A 23083-nucleotide genomic window follows, 5' to 3' on the forward strand; every position below is an offset into this window, starting at 1 on the left:
ATGACAACAACGGAGCGAGGCGAGGAAGGGCGGAGCGTGGTGCATTATTTTTCGGGGTTCGGATACGGTGGCGCTCATCGGCCGTATGCCAAACTCGTCGCACAATAGACAACGTGGATTTCGAGTGGCCAACCAGCGTGCGCCTGTATTTATTTTCTCTATTGCTCGCGCGTGCACGGGAGAAAACGGGGAAAGACGATATCGAAGTGAGAGAGAGAGAGAGAGGCGGAGGGGAAGAGATTGACGAAAGGGTGGCTGAGAGCAAGAGAGAAAGCGAGAGAGAGAGAGAGCGATAGAGGGAGAGAGAAAGCGAGAGAGCGATAGAGGGAGAGACAAAGCGAGAGAGAGAGAGAGAGCGATAGAGGGAGAGAGAAAGCGAGAGAGAGAGAGAGCGAGAGAGGGAGAGAGAAAGCGAGAGAGAGAGAGCGAGAGAGGGAGAGAGAAAGCGAGAGAGAGGAAGCTAGAGAAAGAAAGCGAGAGAGAGAGCAATAGAGGGAGAAAGAAAGCGAGATAGAGACTGCGACAGAGAGAAAGAGAGAGAGAGAGAGAAAGCGAGGGGTGAGAGAGAGCGAGAGGGGAGAGAGTGGGTTCCGCTCAAAACAGGTGGTTAGCAATGAGAAGGAGAGCCTGCGAGGTACCCGCTGCGCCGCGTTGGTAGGGAGCCACTTGAAGAGTCGCGTGGCCAACTCAATTACTTTCTAGAGCCTCTAAACACCAGGCACGCACTAATGCTTCGAGTGCTTCGAGCCGGTGCGTAACACGCCGGGACAACCGTGTCATCTTATTGTAGGAATCCATTCTCGGCCGTCGAACGGTCGATCGCTATGGTCGCGCGATTATTAGGCGATCGCTCTTGTACAGTTTCGTCCGCACCCTCCGAAGTAGTTTGATTTCATAAGGAGACAAATTTAATCGCGTTAACGTTTTAAAATTGCCGAGCTTTCTGAAATTTTTTTTTTTATAATATTTTTAGGTTCAATTCTTGTGAAATTTTATCGAGATAGCATCGGGAGATCCGACCGAAGCGAAGAAACTGTTGAGACATTTATCGTTGTTCGATTCGATGACTTTGCACTTGTGTAATCTAATATATGGACGAAACTCGTTGCAGATAACTCGAAATATGTGATCGATTAACGTAGAATTGTTGTTTAGATTATTGGTGAATCAAATTGGAAATTGTTTATGGCACAGTCTAATAGTAAGTGTAATGAAAACGATCGCGTTAAGTTTTCGATTTTATTAAGTAAGATACTGTTATATTACACTGTGATGATTATACTGTGATAATTTGAGGATACTGTTATCTTATTGTTAACACGTTTTTAACAGAAGAAATAGATTTCGAATTAACTCGTGCTTCTTTAGATTCGTTCGTGAAATTCCAATTCTGTTTCCCTCGGATAAAAATAACTACTTCATCTGTCTATAAACATTATTTTCAACATAATATATTTTAACGAATTCAAATATCTCGCAGGTACTGCCAGAGTTACCTAAATCGATCAATTTTCAGTTAATAACATTTTCGTACGGATTTCTACTCTACCAACAGATAATTGAATCTCAGTAGTTTAAAGAAAAAAAGCGGAAAACAATGAAAATAAACAGCTGAAACACGAAACGGTGAAAACCATCGGGAGAGTTTCAAAATACCGTTGAATTATCGAGCAACAGGAAAAAAAAGTTCGCGTTCTAATTACACGAAATTAGGACGAAGCACTTACTTTAAAAAAGAAAAACCTGTCGACCGACGTGAAACGTTTCTCGAAGCGAGGCTTCACTCAATTTCCGAGTTAGCATTAGGGTATCTTGGAATCTTGGTAGAAATAACAGAAGATAGGATAGACTAACTCGGAGTAAGAGATCGATTTCGTAGAGCGAGAAGAGGAAGGAAAGGGAGGAGGAGGCAGCGCGGAGGACCGAATGCCATTTAGAGTCATCCACCGTGTCTCAATCTAGAGGCACCCTTCCAGCCATCGGCGAGCCGTGACGGTTGGCATCTGTTCTGCGGGCCAAGACCCCAACGAGGCTGGCAGAAGCAACGCCACCGGCAGCATATAACGCTACAAAATGTCAAGGGTCCCGTCACGACGTCTATATGCGCTCCAACGCTGAAAATGATTCTCGGAGCGACACGCTGGCTCCACGTTTTTCCGAATGGTTTCATTCACCGATAAAAAAACCCGCTTCCACCACCGCCGATTCGTCACTCGGATCTTTATCGACTCCGATTTGTTTCTTTCGCGGACGATTTTTAAACGTCTCCCACGACCCGTTCGCCCCTAGTTTGACGAGTCTGACGTTCTTTCGACGCACTGTGGCGGCCAAGAGACGTTTACAGCTTTTTAAACAATTTAATTCTATTTTATTTTGTTGTATGTTCGAAAGGATCCGTCCTGGATATCGTAAAAGTCCTCGTTATGTACCTGTCGTTGTTCTTTTGAAGACAAAAATTACATCGAAACGATAAAAAGAGGGAACTGGTTTACAAAATTAATTAGTCGCGAATTTTAGAAAATGTCACGCAAAATTTTAGAGAACAAAATGTACTGAAAATGAATAATGATTGGAAGAAATGCCTAACAAGTCATTTTGACCACCCTTGGAAGATCTAGTGTTAAAAAATGTGTCTTCATCGTATGGCGATAATTACACAAATGTCGCGATGATCTGTTTCCACTTTTTCTTTTTATTAAGGAAATTTCTCATTGAATTTACTACAACATACTACATTACAGAATATTACAGAGTACAAGTGATCCATTAATTTTTGTGAAAAGTGGCACTAAATCAGATTCACAAATTTTCAAAACGCTCGATCGTTTTCGCTCTTTTGCATTTGATCCGACAAATTTCCGCTTAAACGCACAAAATTCGCGGTCAACGCATAATTTTTCATCGCGCACAAATTGAACGCGATTCCCCAGTTTTGCTCTTCGGACGTCATTTATGGATCGAGAACCCAATCATCCGAATCTCGTCGTCCTTTCGCTGCTACAGTAATGTCTCCCTTACTGACGCTCAGATTGTCCACAAAGATGGACAATTTGGGAGGAGGAGATACGATTATCTTGCGGCTCGTTTTTATAATTGTTGACAATTTATAACTATGAAAACAAGCCGCAAGGCTTATTTATTATTTACCGCAAGACACTTATCCGACGCTGAATCAAATTTGATCTCGCGATAAACAAGTCGCGCGCGCGCGTTCGCGATGCTTTACGCGCTCTCGCTTTTCTCGCTGCTTACGCGTGCGTGCACTTTGAGAAAATAAGTGCTGTCGAGCGGATTACAGTAATGTCTCCCTAACTGACGCTCAGATTGTGCAGAAAAATGGACAATTCGGGAAGAAGAGATACGATTATTCGAGTCTTGCGCCTCGTTTTTATAGTTGTTGAGAATCGGTAATTATAAAAACAAGGCGCAAGACTCAAATTAATCGTATCTCCTCTTCCCAAATTGTCCATTTTTCTCCACAATCTGAGCGTCAGTTAGGGAGACATTACTGCATTGGACTCGCGGTTGCGCGCAAAACAGGATAAAATGCGAATTTCATTCAACGATCGTCCGGGTTAAACTGACTCGAACTCGTCCCTGAAGAGCGATGGTCAACGCTGCAACTTTATACTTTATAAAATCTTATGAACCATTTCAAATGAATTAAAATAAGATCAAATAATAATAAAATCAAAATAATCAAATCACATGAAACCAATCCAAACGACGGGTTACTGATTTTTCATTTGCAATTCCTGAAGTTATACGATAAATGACGGAAAATACAGAATTTTCAAGCAATTCTGTTTGGCAAAAAGAAGTCGCCGGCGTTGCACGATAAGTCTGTAAAACAGGTAAGCAGGGAGTCCGAGCATTCGCGTGTAATAAAAATCGGACGTTTCGTATGCGCCAACCTGATAGCTCGATTCGGAGTTACAGTAATGTCTCTCTAATTGACGCTCGGACTGTTCACAAACCTGGACAATTTGGGAAGAGAAGATACGATTATTCGAGCCTTGCATAACCTTGACATAATCTTGACAATTCGTAAATATAAAAATAAACCGTGAGGCTCGATTAATCGTGTCTCCTTCTCCCCAAATTGTCCATTTTTGTGGGCAATCCGAGCGTCAATTAGAGAGACATTACTGTAATCGTCTGAACCTGATCGAAGCGAGTGGCTCGTCGCTCGGCGCTTATGAAACAGAAGCCGCGAGTAGTACGAACGTATCCGCGGCACGACCCGATAGCGCGCAGCGAAGAATAGGTCTAGCCTCGATAAAGTAGCGGAGGAAATTTCGAGCTGCTTTGGCAACGAGACGGTGGAAGAAAACTGGCAAGTGACGGCAAGAAAAAGAGAATGCCTCCACCTTCCAGGAAGGTAGATCGATGGCGATTTTTCACTCACTTAGCCCGGCGCGCATCAATATGCATTAAGCTGATCGGTTCTCCCTATCGGTTTCTTCTCTCCGCGAGGAAGAGAGAACGACGGAAACCTGGATGAGCGGAGAGACTCGGCTCGAGGAAAGAGCCCGTTGGAAGTGGAAAGGAACGGCGAAGGGGCCGAGAGAGGAGAGGAGAGAAGAGAAGAGAAGAGAGAGAGAGCGAGAGAGAGAGGCTCGCCCTGTTCCGTGCTCTTTGCTTCGACGAAACAGGAAGGGAATAAGAAACAAGCGCTGTGTGGGAAGCTGTTAAGATATTCTTCGAAAATAAGGATACCGTATCGAGGTAATTCTCGGTAGGTAGAATAACCGTAAGGGAATCGAGCCGAAGTCTCAAGTACGACTAAGATTCCGCGGCTCTACGACACTCCGGGGTGCATTTTCGTATCTGTCTATATATATAGGCCCTTCTGTAGTCACACCGGAGGATATGCTCGCCACTTTTCGTACATGCAGACGGCGGGCCAATCAGCGTCCACTTGTGTCAGGACTTACGAAAAGTCGTGAGTTTTCTCGCTGGAACAATGCGATTCTCCACCCCCGCTTGGACCGCCGCACCGCCGCCGCCGCGTTCTACGAGCAAGGATTCGTATGAATAATTATACGGATTTCCGATCTTAAAGTTTCTTCGACCGACGTACGATTATTCGAACGGATCATTTTTGTACGACATTTAATTCGTACGAAATGGGAAAACTATCGTGTCGCATTAATTTGTTGTGAAATAGGAGAATTGTCGCGTTGATTTGTTACGATTTGTTATGAAATAGGAAAATTGTTACGTCACACTGATTTGTTACGAAATAGGAGAAATTGTTACGTCACAATAACTGGTATACAACGTTCGTTTATTCATCTTGCTTTGTTTCTATTCCAGTATTCTCTGATTTTTAGAACACTGAAAGCTTTCTTGTAACGTGCTTGGACGTAATTTATTGTTTTAGATATTATTGTTTTACATTTTTCATGAACGTTGCGTTTAAAATTGTTTATTCGGGTTGGTTCTGAATAGAAAACGGATTGCATCTCCGCTTACATCGACAATGATTATGTACGTTAAATGAAAGTACAAAGATTAAAATAATTTGAGAGGATCGGTTATATTATTCTCAATTTTTTCAAATTATTAGGCAAGCAAAGAAATTTTCACTGGCAGAATTTTTTTATTTCGCATTTAATTACGTATGAGTTTAGCGATACGTTCGAGTCTCTTCTTACACGGTAAAAATGCGCAACAACCGTAAAAAGTTGTCCATAAAACGTATTTAAAAACCATATAATTGAAACGTGCTAAATAAACCATAAAATACACTAAAACGTACGAAATTCTTTGTAGAAACCAGTCTTGCACATTATGTCGTATACAAGTACCATTAAAGAAACCTAACACAGATTTTATAATAACATTTTGGATAAATAACTACGAATTGCAATTATTGCAAGATATTTTAGTTATTAGGCTGATCAAAAAGGAATTACCGAACTCTTTCGAATCGCATTTTACAAATAATTTTTCTAACGAACGTATTGCACGTTGCTCGTCGTTTTAAAGACTAGAAAATTTATGCGATCGAACTTAGTCCATCCGTGATAAAAAATATTCCACTTGCCGTAACAAATAATTTTTCTTACGTTCGAACGGAAATGTCCGTGATTTCAATGAAATGAATCTGGGAATTCGAGACCGATGGTTTCTTTTTTCCAAAAAATCTCGCTCCCTCGATCCGAAGGTGTCGTATCTCGGGAGACAAACGGTGTCGCAAATGTCCTCGTCACCTTCGAGAATCGTGCGGGGTGCCAAATGTTTGTTTCCGTCGAGCCGGTGCCAAAAAACGCACCAAATGGTTTGCCGAAGCGATTCGAGAACCGATTCCGCTGATACATAATGGATCGACAGGGGTTAACTTAGCATAAGTTTTCCATTAGCAGGCTGAATAGATCGAGATATCGATAATATCCAATATAGATTCCAGTCGTATTTCGCGAGTGAAGCGTGTGTTTTAGGCGCGTTTCTCCTCCTCCGCGGGGTCCCCGCATATCCGCTGGTATCGCGGACGTATATTCGGTGAAATTTTTTGGTGATTCGACTAATTGGGCGGATTTACGATGGAACCGAGCCATCTTTGGCCCCTGAAATGCCTGGCCGCTTTCCTTTGTCCCCCACGACAATCGTTCCGAAACCCCACGGAATTTCTAAATTTCTCATGAAAGAACGGGCCGAGGTACCAAATATCAGCCGGGCCACGATAATCGATCGGTGAAATCTTTAATTTGACCCCTACCGGGCGCCTCCTCCGGCAAAAAACGTTTAATAATCGATCGCCGCCGGCTCGATCGTTAATTCCGATCGACTTTTTAGCTTTCCAAAATTGCGCGCGTTTATACGAATTATCGTGCACGGCCACGAATTTCATGAGGAAACTTTAATTTACCATAGAATCGTATTAAATTCCGCGGCGGTATTTCGTTTTTCTTGTATCAATTTCATTGAATAATGTAATTCGGGTAAATCGCCGTCGGCGAACGATCCTCGCGAGCGATTCGTTTAACGTTTAAACCCCCGGAGCAGACTTTGTCGTACTTATCGGCTTCAATTTTCCTACGAGCGAAACCGAAAAATAATTAGCCACGCAAACATGGCGTTACATATATACGTATGCATGTACGTATACATATATACATATACGTATACGCCGATTTCCCGCTCGAGCGATCAGCCGTTCTTGTTTCTGTACCGGAGCGTGTGTACGCACTCTCGTCCATTTATTTTAGGGGTATAACCAGAATGGAGGGTGTAATACCCCGGCAATGGGGTCCCATATGCTTGCCGTACGCCGCACGGGAACGTGTATCACCGCCGAGTGTGTTTTGATTTCCCTAATAGACGCGTTAGAAAAATAGTGCGTCCGGAACCAGTCGAGCCGAAAAATGATGACAAATGCGATTTCGTTACGGCTGTTTGACTCGGCCGGTACAAAGTCAGGCTTTACGATGATTAAACTCGACGACGAAGACCGCGAATCGACGCGTCCGCGTATACTAGATTCGTTTCAAGTTTCGCCAAACTGCCGAAACGTTTTACACGTTTCAATTATGACCCTTTCGCGCCGAGCGCCGCATATACAGTAATGTCTCTCTAATTCACGCCCAGATTGATCACGAAAATGGACAATTTGGGAAGAGGAGATACGATTATTCGTATGCGTATTTCCGGGGCGAGTTTCCGTTCGGCGACGGTGCTTCGGCGGATGGAGCTGCCGTAGCGGAAGGGTTAAAAAGATTCCGCGTACCGCGTTTCGTTTCGGCGATCGAAGAGATCGCCTTCTGCAAATTAGTGGCACACCGTTGACATAGGTGGACGCCGAAGAAAGCAAAGGGGCGTAGCTCCGGCTAAGGATAGTGGGTGAGAGAGATTTCCCACCGGATCGTTTGATTCGACCAATGAATGGCAAGCCCATTTCAGTATGCACCGTGGACGCCGTTTGCTTAATAAGTTTCCCTTATCGATGTGTGCCATCTACGAGCAGCCAGTGGAGACCCGTCATTATCGTCCCTATCTCGCATAATAGTTTTCATCATTTTCATTCAGAGCACCGCTGCCCGCGTAACGCACACGCCGTTTATTTGTTAGCTAGAACACGCAGTTCCGCCCGATTAGCTTTCAACAGCGTGTAAAAAATGGGATAGAACGCATTCTTCGAAATGTCAATGTACTATTTTTAATCCGCTAAATATGATCAATGAATGGATAAACGTGCTGTTTTGGTTCGATTTCCTGCAGTTGCGACGCGGACAATTTTTATTTCGCATACAAATTCGTGGTCCAGTTACGATCTACAGTAATGTCTCCCTAATTCGCGCTCAGATTGTGCACAAAAATGGGCGATTATTCGACCTTGCGGCTCGTTTTTATAATTGTTGACAATTCGTAACTATAAAAGCAAACTGCAATGCTCGAATAATCGTATCTCCTCTTCCCAAATTTTTCATTTCTGTGGACAATCTGAGCGTCAGTAAGAGAGACATTACTGTACTTTCGTCTAAAAAAGAAATTGATCTAGTAGGTTAACGCTAGATTTACGGAGCACAAAAACAGCTGTTTTATATTAGTTTGTAAAAGTAACAATGATTATTCCGATTTCATTCTGATTTTTAACAAGCGTTATTTTAACATTTGCCGCGAGCAACGTACTAATTGAATAAATAACTCACAAATGCATCTTTACGATAGGAATACAGTAATGTTTCCCTAATTGACGCTCAGCTCAGATTGTGCAGAAAAATGAACAATTTGGGAAGAGGAGATACGATTATTCGAGCCTTGCGGTTCGTTTTTATAGTTGTCGACAATCGATGACCATAACAAATGAGCCACGAGGCTCTAACAATCGTATCTCCTCTTCCAAAATTGTCCATTTTTGTGGACAATCTGAGCGTCAATTGAATAGACACATTACCGTACCTTGGAAATTATAAGATTCTTTATTCGCATAAATCGTCGTTATTATTCGCATATACGCGCAACATAAACATTGAAAGCATCGTTCAGCAAATTCTTATTATTTTCATCGATCATTGATCCGAACGTCTAAAATATTAATGCAACGGATTTCCATCGGTGTGCGCACGTTTTTCATTTCGCGAACTCGCGCGTCCCGTAAACGGTTAAATATCCGCAGGCCCCGTGATTACAATGTGCACGATGTTTTACGGGAAAGTGACAAGCGTTTAAATACTTACGGCAGCGCAAGTCGTTTGATTTAACGCCGCGTAAAAGAGATGTTGCGGGGACCGGCCGCGTTATGCGAAAACGCCGTGAAATTGCCGATGAAATATGTATAGGGAAAAGTTTGAAGCCCGGACCCCTCGTCTCTGGTGTTATTGTGGTTTTCAATGGCGCGTCTGTCATCCACGTAAATACCGACTCACGATATTCCCTTCATCGAGTCGAAACGCGTAACAATCAATCGTTACCTTAATTGATTGCGATTGGTGAAGGATGCTCGAGCGATTTGGCCGATGTCACAATGACACACGGATTGTCAATCAGTCGCGCTTGTGGCGTTAATGCATGCAAATTTGGCCGAATCGTGCCACGTTGTCTCGCGCCGGTTGCCGCAAGTCTCCATCAGTATGGATTCGATATCAAAGGCGGTCAGAGTATTTGTGGTTCGGTATCCATCGACGAAATTTTACACGTTTTTTTTCCCCCGCGTTCCCAGTGACGCCAGAATTCACCGCGAAAATATCTCTCCCGACACGTTTTTTATTCGAAAGCAATATTTCTTGCGGTTTAATTTCGTTTCGTTCGACGTCGCTCCTAAACTTTAAATTTAACGTGCGCAATTTCGGTTAATACAAACGTTTGAAGTTTGTTGGAAAGGTGAATATGCGATGTAATTAGCGAACAATGTAAATGGTACGCTTGGACAATGACATTAAATAAGCGTGATAGATCGAAGGGATAAACCCTAGATCATTTTCTTTAAAATCGAACTATATTCGTTCAACTTAAAGTTCTCTGATTCTCAGCAATATCTGAGCTAAATAAATCTGTTACTGAATTAAATCGCTGAATTAAATCCCGTATTATATATATATATTCGCGTCCAAAATTATTATCGAAGCTGATAATTTTAGGAACACAAATATCTTCTGTTGGAGACACCGTTTAAACAATTTTATAAATACGACTATTTAATAAAGGACTATAGCTTATATTTAACTATAACTATAGTTTACTGTAGTTTATATTATAATTTTGGTAAATTTTGATTTGCAACTTTAAAGCTCTGTTCTCCGTTGCAAGTTCTTTTCCGACGATTTTTGAATAATCACAACCACAACGTATACCGCAAACACCCATAAGATAAATATATGCAATATATTAGTATATTAATAGTATCATTAAAATAATAATAGTTGCACAATCCATCGGGACAGTTGAGTTTACGCATTTTTGTTGGAGTGTGCAATAGTATTGCTACGTTCAATTACAATCATTTCAATCGAGCGTTATCGCTGACGAAGTACAGTAATTTCTCCCTAATTTTCCTTCAGCTTGTGAACAAAAATGGACGATTATTCGAGCATCTCGGCTCATTTTTATATTTGCCGATTGTCAACAATATATAAAAACGAGGCGCAAGGCTCGAATAATCGCATCTTCTCTTCCCAAATCGTTCACTTTTGCTTACAAGCCGAAGGAAAATTAGGGAAAATTTACCGTAAAATGCAACATTTTATGAATTTCTAGCAAAAACAGATGAACGAAGCGTATCAAAGACGTGAGAAGAATGAAAAATTACATTACTCTCGCTTCGTAACATAATTAAAAGAAGAAATACTTCTTTTTATCTATTGGGTTGTCCGGAAAGTTCATGCCGATTTGTTAGGAAAATTAAAACGCAGCTCATTTAAATATTGGAGCCGAGCTTCACAGTACGATCGTGGATGGTTGATTTTGATTTATTTAGCATTTCTGCTAATCGACGCGATGTTGAGCGTGGGTTATTCTCAATTTCTGTTCTAATCGTATCTTCGTCTGTGGTGGACGGCCTACCTGGGCGTTCTTGATCTTCAAGGTCGAAATTTCCAGCTTTAAACCGAGCAAACCACTTCCGCACAGTTCTTTCGGCTACAGCATCCTCGCCATAAACAGCGCATATCTTATTTGCCGCTTGTGTGGCATTTTTGCCCTTTCGGAAAAAGAAAAGCATTAAATGCCTATAATGCTCTTTGTTTGCCACCATATTCTAAGGCGTACAAAACTGATAAAAATTAACGAATCGTGACCAAGCTTTTTTCCAAATTTGGCTGAAGTTATCTCTTCTAGAATATGTACACATGTCATTTGATTTCAATAATTGTGATATATTCGGTCAGGTCTCTCACGCTACCTACCGAAAATCGGCACGAACTTTCCGGACAACCCGATAACTTCCCGTTTTTCCCGAAAATTCGTCTTTCGCTCAAAGATCCGCGGTCTAGTTGTCTATTCAGCATCGTCGACAAGCTAACGGCGTCGCGATCGTTCCGCCAACACAATGCCGTCGTAATCGGGAAAAGCATAAATCGTGGTTCGCCGATCGGCGAACGCAGCGCGTTCATCGTGGTATTAATCGTCCGTGGCGGGGCGCGGCGTTTCCCCATGAAAAATTCTGCCGCGTCGTCCCTTCGAGGAGGCCATACGTCCAGGGAAACGAAACGATCGTCGTCGTGCGCCGGCCGAAATGGAATCCGTCAAATTGACGGAGGGTACGGCGGATAGACGCGTCGGTGCGTCGAGGGTCGCGCGCGCGGAGGACCGAGTTGCGGGAGCGAAGGGCATGGGCGAGGACTATGATCGATGCCCCGAAATTAAGGGCCTGCCCACCGAGCAAAATAAAGTTAGCCAATCGGACCGACGCGACGACGAATTGCCGGTTCGGCCTTTATCGGCTCCCGTTGCGTATCCGCGTCGGCCCGCGTCGCATTGTCCCTGCGTCCCGACGACCGGCGTCGCGTCGCCTCGCGTCGCAACGACCCGATGCCCGATTTTTTCCCCGGCGATCCCTGTTTTCCAGTGGGTGGCCGGCCGCCGCTCCGCTCCGCGCCGCACCGCGCCGATTGCAATTCGAGAAAGGGTGATACGGGGGCGCGGGAGGAGAGGCCGGCCGGCAGTGAATCGCGGAACAGGCCGCGGACGAGGGAGAGGATTTTCGTAATTATGGAACGGCGTTTGTCCCCGGGGATTCGTCAGTCGACGGAAGAGCCCCTGGCGCTCTACGGCCACGACAATGCCATTTTAATTATGCATGTTAATTGGTTTCCGAGTCCGGCGTAATACCGCCTTCTCTAGGACTATTCTCGCCGCGCATCTCCTCGTCGCGTCGCGTCGCTCGCTGATCGACGCGACACGTCGATCGATCGATCGATCGACCGATCGCTCGGGATTAAACTGTTTCGATGGTTCTGCATGCTCGTGGTGCTGCATGCTGCGCTCCGGATGCGTAAAAACGTCCGTGAAAACAGCTTCGCCGCCGTGCGGCAACCTCCCGACGCGCATCGTTTCGCTGTATCTTTTCGCAAAATCCGGTGAAAACTGGGTCAATTTTTTTAAATTTATTGCAGCGAACGATGCGGACCTATATTTCCGATGATGTTTTTTCCGCGACGATGTTTCGCGGCGATTTTGTTCGAGACGACGTCGAGTCGTCTTTGTAATCGGGACGGCAATGGACGTGTTCTATTGTTTTGGATTGAATCGACAATATAATTGCATAATGTATACTTTATTTATATTTTGTATATCTTCTATATTATAGTAAAATATTTGTTCATTAATAGCGGCAATACAACTATAGCGGCAATAGAATATTAGAATGTAAGCACAAATGAAATTTCTCACTATTTATAACGTGCTAGGATTAATTCTTTTATAAAAAAGCTTATGCAGATCGAATATCTTCATTGTCAGCGATCTCTTTTGATTAGAAAATTACTGGTTCGTAAACAAATTATTTGCAATTCTGCATCGTGCATGCAGAGTGAATTATGAACGAATTAGATTTCTTCGATATTCTATTGCCGCTATAGTTGTACACTATTAGTATATTATAGTAGTTATTATTATAGTATTATTATTATAGTATAGTATTATTATATAGTATTATATTATAGTATATAGTATATATATAGTATTATATAGTATTATATATTATATATAGTATAGTATTATTATTATAGTAGTAGACTAAGTAGCAGACTATGCAGAGTGAATGGCGAACAAATTAGATTTCTTCGAAAAATTTCCACGCAGTTCCGAAAACAGTTCGGAACAGTTCGCGAGGACATTCGTCTAGGACACACGATTTTAGACAACAACTATAACGAATTGTTTTCTCTCCCGTTTTTTCTTTTTTTTTTAGCATAAAAGGCGCGGATTCTAATTGTTGTTCCCCTCGGCCATCCGCGGACTGTTCCCTTGAACGTTCATCGAGGGAAAGTGATAGGGTGAAAAAGTGGCCATGTTTAGGCAGAAAATCCGGCTTTGCTTTTGTTCTTTTTCTAGCCGGATATACACAATTGATGGTGGTTGCGCTGAACTTTCTGCACAGTTGAGCGAGCATGTCACAATCGACCAGGGCTGTCTCAATCAAAGTGGCATTGATACCCTTCGCTCATTCTCCCTTACGGGCCCTCGCGCGCTACGCGCTGCTCCGCGCTGCTCCGCGCTGCGGTTTTGTTCGAGACCGAAAATCTATTAACCGGCCGATGTGTATATACACGTACACGCCAACAAACAACACAGGCGCGGCCGCGTCACTCTCATATGGGTCGCAGGCTAATTTTAATGGCCGGGAAGGCAAAAAGCGTTACGAAACTTTCAGCCCCGGGTGACCAATTTCATGCAGGAAAAAAAGAAAAACAAGAATGACGGTATAGATAATGGTTACAAAAATGTGCTGTTCATTTTCATGAAAATGAAAACCGATTTCCCTCGGATTGAAACGGAGGTTTATCGGCGATCGAGATCTCGCGAAAAGCGAAATTGAAAATACCGATCGTTAGATCGCGGATTTTTATGCGAAAGAGAAATTGTTCCACTTGTTTACAAGAGACGTCGGTCGGATGAAAATGTCTTCCCTCTTTTAAAAATAATTTCAGGATGTTGCACGTGATATGAAAATATTTTCACATTCTTCTGATGTCTATAATTTACTATATTTTATTTTAATATTATATATATTTATTATACATCTTCAATAATTTAAGGATCGAGAAACAAACGAAGTGGAGGACTGTGTTCGTGGAAACGCACCGATGTCTATAATTTATTATATTTTATTTTTATTATTATATATATTTATTTATACATTTTCAATAATTTAAGGACCAAGAAACAAACGAACTGGAGGACTGTGCTCGTGGAAACATTCCAATTGTTTCAATGAAGTGAGAAGTTCACAGCGTGAGACGCTGCTTTTATTCGACTTGAAATGCAAGTTTATCGAAAATCCAGATTTTAAAACCATCGAAAGCAAAAATGTTGGCGACGCGTTTCCGAAAAAAACGCAAGGACGCGTGGCGCGAATGTTCGAGAGGAGGAGGGTTCGTAGTAAATATTATTAGTGCAAATGCGTGATAAACGTAATCCGCATGCTAACTCAATCCTCTAATCCTATGGATCGTTCATTTACTCCGCGTCCGGCACGATCTACCGCAAACCAAGCTGAGAGACGTAGTCTAGGGTGGCGCTCGATGTGACACGCGACCGCAACGTTGCTGCATTTACATTATGTCACGGTTTATACGACGTTGCTTAGGTGCGTGCGTGCCATGTGCCGAACCAGCCTTTTCGAGATTAATTTTTCTAATGCTCCGTCAAACGAGTTTCGCCTCCGGCTACCATTATCCATCGCGCGAACAACATGCTAACCTAACCAGTCTGTCCGGAACCATCATCGATACCACACGACGGTATTAAGCATTTGTTGTTGCCAGGTATAAGCATTGTTTCTGCCAGAAATAATTTGTTTATCCATTCATTGAAAATTGCCATTTAAGAACGAAAGTGGAACTCGGACTCCGCGGTCTGCGGATCGAATAAATATTAATAAATATATAATAAATATATAAACGTTATTTACGTTTCTGTTACAAGATAATTTGCATCGAGATAATTTGCAAGAGCTCGAGTTTCCAATTAATCGATATAAATGCAAATTATTCGTATATCTGGTCAAAATCCACACGGTTTCAAGAACAATTAACGCAAATATTCTACATTAAACAGAATTATACTTATTTACGACGGGAACAATTTTTGATCTATACAGATTAAAAAGTATATCGAAGTCTATAACATTCGATTCGAATGAAGATTATTTGTACATTTACTGTGAATTCTTTTCCGTAAATCCAGCTTCCAGTTAATTAGCGCTACTTTGTCGACGCGATAAATTCCTAAAAGCGAAAGAAAATTTACACTTATCCTATATCCCTATCAATTGCAACGATCTAACGTTTATCTTACCACCCTGCTTTTTGGAGGGGAGGGAGGAGGGGTGAAAGGATTCCAAATAATTCGATAGAAATGAAAATAATTCTCGGCGAGTTTCGAAGTGAATCGTAGCCGGGGTTTCGTTCGAATCGCACGGCAAGACTGCAGCTAGCATAACCGAATAGAGAGCGTCTCGACGCAGGTTCCTCAAACAACGACATCCATTTACCGGTAAGCCATAAACAACGCCTATGTCGTAGCGTCGCGCTTAAATCCTCGGGCGTGCTGATACGAAAAGACCGCTAGGCGCAGAAAAATAGTTATGTGCAAGCCTAGTAGGCTTTAGCCGTCTCCAACGTGTAACACATATCTTCCGGGGGCGAGGATGAAAGCTCTGGGACACCGTTGTATTGAAAACCAGGAGTTGAGCACCTCTGAGCGCAAGATGTCCTCCTGAAGACTATCTCGGCCTGTGTCCCGCGGGAAACCTCTTCCTTCCTACCGTTCCTATCTCAGGACACTCTATAGTCTATTCAGATACCAGGCTCACCCTGCTACTCCTATGTTACCTTGTGTATATGTGTGTTAGAGAGAGAGAGAGAGAGAGAGATGGTGGGAAGGAGGAGAGATTAGAGAGGAAGAGGGAACGAGAGAGAGAGAGAGAGAGAGAGTGCGAGTGAGAGAGAGAGAGAGAGAGAGAGAGAGAGAAAGATTGCGCCTGTATTTCCAAGGACAAGCAGTAGAAGGTGGTGGAGGTATAAGTACGCCTGAGTATTCGAGTGCTCTTCTACCTCGCAGCGTCGCCACACCTCGTAGGAAACGTATTTTGCAAGCCTAAATATCCCGGGTTTCTAGTCGCGACACGGTCTGCGACGCTATCTTGCAGGTGGGTACCTTCAAGAACGAGTTATCTGGACCCTTATTTCGCAGATCGTTGCGACAGATGATAGGAAGGGTAGTAAACTGATATCATAGACGCTCCTGTCTCCGGGAGATCGGATCCGACCGTCTATGTATTTCCTACCCCGGCGTTCGACGAAAGGCCTCTCGCGCATCTTTCTCGATCGCTAGATCGCCCGTCATTGTCGAAACTAGGATCTTTCCTAGTGTCTAGGTTGACACTTAGCCAACCGAACGGGCAGATCTCCCCGTTTTAACCTTTTAGGTACAGGGCGTCCCAAAAATGTCTCGCAATCCGAAAGTGGCGGGTTCCTCGGGCCATTTGAAGCAACTTTTTCCTTTACAAAAATGTTCTCCGAGGCACCGTTAACGAGTTATTAACGAAAAACAGCGACCAATGAGAGGCGAGCTCAACTGGCGCGAGGCGAACGAGCCAATGAGCGGAACTGGGCTTCGCGCGCTGGTTGGCTGGGCCGCCTCGCGTCAGCCGTACTCGATTCTTATTGGTCACGGTTTTTCGTTGATAACTCGTTAACGGTGCCTCGGAGAACATTTTTGTAAAGGAACAAGTTGCTTCAAATGATCCGAGGAACCCGCCATTTCCGGATTGCGAGACATTTTTGGGACATCCTGTAGACTGTTGTGAATTGATGTGAAGACAAAAGGAGTGTGAAACAATGCATATGAAGACGATTATTTGGTTCAAACGATGAGCGAGTGAGCTACTAGAGCAAGCCACTATAGTGGCGCGTTGTTCTGAAAGATGACATCCGCGAAAGCCACTATAGTGGCGTGTCGTTCTAAAAGATGATATCCGCGGAAGCCACTATAGTGGCGCGTTGTGCCTAAAAAGTTAAATTCGACGACCGAATGGATGATTAATGAGAAATTAAAAATGATTGCTTCATTTTATTTGCAAGAGGTACGAATGTTGAAGAAGCAATCGATGCCATATAAGTTTGTTTCATAATTTTTGTTTAATGGAATGGAATATTTTAATTTTATGAACATTTTTGAGGTTCCTAGCGCGCTCGTGGAAGTGTTAATAGAATTAATTAATGATTTATACTCGCCGATGATTGCATTACTTGCTTCCAAGCAAAGAAAGACCTTTACAGCGAATTCTCCCCAATCAGCTTGTAAACAGAAATGAACAACTTGCAACGCGCCTTATTTTTATAATTGTTGACAATCGACGAGTCTCCTCTCTTTTGTTTACAAGCTGAGCGACAATTGGGGAGAATTTATTGCATGTATTATACTATTCATTGAGTTATAGTATTTAATAACTTTATTAGTCGCATTATAAAGTATATTGATGTTTTGAGTCAAGTTTAGGGTGAATTGTATTAATTGAAATTATTGTTAATATTTATCTATGCATTGTTGTGCTGATATTAATAACGCGTTTGATAGAGTTATCTGTATTCTAAAAAGTCATTAATCATTCTAAAAGCCATTATCATACATTTCAATTAATTTACGTAGAGTGTATTAGATGTTAGACATGTATACTGTATACATATAGGGTGTTCATTTTGAATCCTGCAGCTATACAATAGTAGTATTAATTATACTATTTTAGTATTAATAATACTAGAAAATAATATAGTATTTTCTACTGTCGGCGTCGACGAGACAAGTTCAATGACTTCTACGAATGATAGTAACGATCTCATTGCGAAGATTGTACATAAGTATGCGAACGCAAACATACTTCTTTTTGTACTTCTTTTCTTCAAGAGCTCGCATCCGTTAAGATATAATTAACAATTCACCGCGAACATAGAAGCGAGTAGTTCGAGCACGAAACGAAACGAATAGTTTACTTAATAGAATTACTCACCGGTCGATGATCACAGGGTCGCTGGGCGTTTCGTTTCTGTTCCCGCAGCTTTTCTTGTCGCAGCACCGGCTGCAAGGTAACGAGAGAGACGGTTAGACATCGCTGCGCATAATTTTCAAACAGCTTTTTTCAGGGAGGACGCAATTTTTTTCGGGAAGTAAATTCGACCATCGGATCCGGAGGGGTCAGAACTTTCGTCTAAAAACTACCGGAGCCCTTGAGACCTCGAAGTTCGGGGGGGGGTGGAGAGCAGTCGGGCCGAAGTCCCATGGGTCAATGAGTCAGCCACCCCCGGAGAATGACTACGTCCTCGTGTGTTTCGTTACGTTTGGGGTTTGCTAGCGAGAGGGAGGTTGCTTGCATAGAGAACGGATCTTCTCCTCCCGCAGCGAACAATATAATTGTAAAATCTGTCGGTGAAATTGTCAACGTCGACAACATCGATGCTTAAGGAAGTACAGTAATGTCTCTCTAATTGACGCTCAGATTCTCCACAAAAGTGGACAATTTGGGAAGAGGAGATACGATTATTATATATTTTTATTATTATTATTACACGGTTTATTATACTATTTTATTAGTATATTATATTATATATTTATTATTATTATTATTATTTATTATCTTCTTTATTATTATATATATTTTATAGTCGCCGATTGTCAACAACTATAAAAACGAGAGACGCAAGGCTCCCACAATCGCATCCCCTCTTTCCAAATAGTCCATTCTTGTTTACAAGCTGAGGGACAATTGGAGAGAATTTACCGTACATATATGCATTTTCATGCAGCTGACAGAGAAAACTTTCAAATGCGTTTTCCTCGAAACCTCATCTTCTGATATGGCTGACACGAGACCTCAAGATCTAGTTGTCCGATAAACTTCACATTTTCTAACAATCTTCAGCGAACTTATTCCTATTGCACGATCAACAATTTTTATCGGAGCTTCAAAAAAGGTTGGACACAAAATCAAGATTTATGGATCGACGCGAAATGGTCTTTTTATTCGTTTGAAAATGAATTTAAAAAACGACGCTATCGATCAAAATGTTTCATCAATTTCTTTTTCAACCATACTAGAACACTCGTGCACATTTAATTCTAGCTTCATAAGACACTTTCGAGCCTCGATAGTTATACAAATTGTCTCTCGAAGCTAATAACAAGCAAACAGTATCCAACGTGGATGCCAAGCTGCTCGTAAAAACTTTGTAACACACAATTTGAGTCGATAAGATTGCAAAATGTAAAGGAAGAGGTAATAAAAACGATTTTTGTTAAATTATCAAATAAGCATATACTTTATATATGCCACTGTATCGATAATTTTGATAGATGTCAACTCACCTGCACATCACTTCGTGTGTTAGAAGGACTCTGCACATTTCAGGATTTTTGTCCTGTCCCTCGTACATGATCGCCTAAAACAGTAGAAAATATTGTTTCGAATGAAAATGTTGACATTTAAATTTCGACAGTGAAAGAGAGAGAGAGAGAGAGAGAGAGAGAGAGAGAGAGAGAGACGACAATTTATTTAGGAACTATGATAAATTCTCCCTAATTGACAAATTGAAATGGACAATTTGTCCGTATTGCGGCTCGTTTTAATAGTTGTTGACAATCGTTACTATAAAAACTATGTATATTATATTATACATTCACTATTATTATAATAATTATTATATATTAATATATATAATAATAATAATTATATATAATAATTAAATAATATTATTATTATTATTATAATTATATATAATAATATATATAATAATAATATTAAGATTAATAAATATGATATATATAATATATAATAATATATATAATAGTTATAATAATATTATTATTATTGTAATGGACAATTTGGGAAGAGAAGATACGATTATTATATATTTTTATTATTATTATTGCACGGTTTATTATACTATTTTATTACTATTATATATCATATGATACATTTATTATTATTATTATTATTATTTATTATCCTTTTAATTATTATATATATTTTATAGTCGCCGATTGTCAATAACTATAAAGACGCAAGGCTCGCACAATCGTGTCTTCCCTTCCCAAATTGTCCATTTTTGTGTACAATCTGTGCGTCAATTGGGGAGAATTTACTGTAATGGGAAATCTATCGTAGAACCATAGAGATTACGGATGCAGGTCGTCGAGCCCCCCCGTGGACTGCTAAGTCATGCTCGGCCTACATAAATCCGTTAAGCTTCCTCCACGACCTTCTGATTGATTTTTATTTAATGACAACGCGTCGTTGCCCTGTGCTTGTGCTGTTACCGGTGGGGAAACAAGACGCGGATTAGCCGCGGAATAATAAAGCGCGGGAGGGCAATCTTCCTTTGATCTCGCCGAAGGAAATCCTTGAAAGAGTGCGAAATTTACATCGCGCATGCTCAGTTTATCCTTTAACGGATAAAAAATTCGCCGATTCGATCGGATACATTTGTCGCACTCTCGAAAATAAATAATGGTCCGCGAATGATTTCGCGAACATTTTCCATAAGCGATATCGCGACGATTCTATGGATAGGTTTAAAGTATTATATTAGCGGGGGTAGCAAAATTGGGGTAAGAAAGTGCTTAAGTGATTGTTTACGTTGCAGGATATTAATAATTTTATTCTAGTCGATTTTTAAATTCAATTGAGAACTTTAATCGCAATCGTTCTAGACAAACGTCTATTTTATAAATAATATTTTATATATAAAATCAGTGGTATTATTATTTTATTTGAGCCAGAATAACATAAAATAACTTATATGTATTCGCGGTTTGCACAATAATCGAAAGTCTACACATAATTCACAGGCGACCAAAATGTTTATTAAATCTGATTCCCTAGTTTCATCTGGATCGATAAATATTTTCTCATGATTTACCAACGTTTCTCGATTTTTATCATACTGCCCATGTGTTTATTCAATTAATTTAATTTACTTTCGGCTTGTCCGTCGTTATGCAGCTAATATTGCATCGCGTAACGCACGAAAATCCTTAAATACTTGCATCGCTTTTACTGCAAAACAGAAAATAAACTTTATATTCCAATATCGGTGACTTCGATCTTCGATAGCTTAACCACAGGAGAGGCGCTGTTTAAAAACACGTTCCCGTCGTATCAATTGTTGAAAAATTACCTAGGAAAATGCGATTTGCATGAAGAAGATCGTTTCGGGCAGGCAGGCAGGCGGGCGGGCACACTTGTTCCCGCGTGTCGGCCACGTTAATCGTGCCAGTTTCGTAATTTACGTCGAAATTCCATTCATTCTTGTTCGCGCGTAACGACCGAAATTGCCAGAGTTTGCGAAGAAGCGATAAAATGTAAATACCCTGAAATGTACAGTGTCCCAGGGAATTCGTCGGGTTGACGTCGCGTCGGTGCGTGCTGGGCGCGCGGGGCGACGGAGACGGCGGCGGCGGCGGCGAACGTCGGTAACGATATGAAATACATTTCGCCTCGGCAGTTAGGTGCGCGACTTCTCGGCCGGCATCAAATATTTATACGAACGAAATAACCGAATTGCAACGTAAACGAACCACGACGATCGGCGTATACGTGACGCTAGGTAAATCAGGAAACGGATCCCCTGGCGAAGAAAAATGTCGGTTCGAGAATACACTCGATTCTCTCTCTCTCTGTGTGTGTGAGTATGTGTCTGTTCAACCCCTTAAAGCCTGCGCCAATGTACGTCACCGGCATAGCGAATTAAGGAAGAATAGTTTCGAACCTTGAAAACTTTATTAACCTTTTAGGTACGGCTGAATTCTGCGCGAGGCTATTTCCCTGGACGGCAGAGTCTGATACTGTATATACAGGGTGTCCCAAAAATGTCTCGCAATCCGAGAGTGGCGGGTTCCTCGGGCCATTTGAAGCAACTTTTTCCTTTACAAAAATTTTCTTCGAGGCACCGTTAACGAGTTATTAACGAAAAACAGTGACCAATGAGAGGCGAGCTCGGCTGGCGCGAGGCGATCGAGCCAATGAGTGGAACTGGGCTTCGCGCGCTGGTTGGCTGGGCCGCCTCGCGTCAGCCGTACTCGATTCTTATTGGTCACTGTTTTTCGTTGATAACTCGTTAACGGTGCCTCGGAGAACATTTTTGTAAAGGAAGAAGTTGCTTCAAATGATCCGAGGAACCCGCCATTTCCGGATTGCGAGACATTTTTGGGACATCCTGTAGACTGTTGTAAATCGATGCGAAGACAAAAGAAGTGTGAAACAATGCGTATGAAGACGATTATTTGGTTCAAATTGTTGAGAAATTAGTGTCTCCCATATGTGACCGACGCAGCGCTCAACGTGTTGAATTCGAAACTATATCTCGTTGTCATTGGACCACGTACCTAATCTTTAGACAGCGGACTTTTATGCGAGATGAAAATTGTCTTCATTGATTGCAAGAAACAGAAACGAAATAGCAAATTTATTCATCCTTTAATAATTTTGGTATATTAACGGTATATTAACTTTGACGGTCGCGCCAAAAACCTCGAGAGTATCATAAAATTGAAGTATACAGGGTGTCCCAAAAATGTATCGCAAACCGAAAACGAGAAGTTCCTGGGATCATTTGAAGTAACTAAGAAGAGGAGATGCGATTATTTCAGCCTCGCGAATCGTTTTTATAGTTGTCGATTGTCAACAAAAAAAGTTTTTCCCTGCATATTTGTACAGTAAATTCTATATATAAAAACCAATATGACAAATTGGATAAGGATTAAACGATTCATATTGTTATTCCGCGAATTATGAAAAATTAATTATCTGGTATACTGTGTAATTTTAAATATAGCTACAATCCTGAGGAAACTAAGAATAATTTCGATTGCTCGTCGACCATGTGAACATTTTGAAAATCGAAGCTGCAAGAATACGGCATGCTCG

General features: G+C 41.6%; 1 protein-coding gene across 4 annotated transcripts in view; it reads right to left on the minus strand.

Annotated features, from left to right (window-relative positions):
• Positions 1–23083, minus strand: part of kn (EBF transcription factor knot) — a 166376-nt gene that overhangs the window by 87749 nt on the left and 55544 nt on the right. For all 4 annotated transcript variants that reach the window (XM_033467136.2, XM_033467137.2, XM_033467138.2 and 1 more), the window contains exons 5-6: positions 19525–19598; positions 18173–18241 (exon numbers count right to left, since the gene is read on the minus strand). In XM_033467136.2, coding sequence (XP_033323027.1) covers positions 18173–18241; positions 19525–19598 — 143 coding nt within the window. The remainder of the gene's footprint in view (positions 1–18172; positions 18242–19524; positions 19599–23083) is intronic.

The sequence above is a fragment of the Megalopta genalis genome, chromosome 7 (assembly GCF_051020955.1).
Source record: "Megalopta genalis isolate 19385.01 chromosome 7, iyMegGena1_principal, whole genome shotgun sequence".
NCBI classification, from domain to species: Eukaryota; Metazoa; Arthropoda; class Insecta; order Hymenoptera; family Halictidae; genus Megalopta; species Megalopta genalis.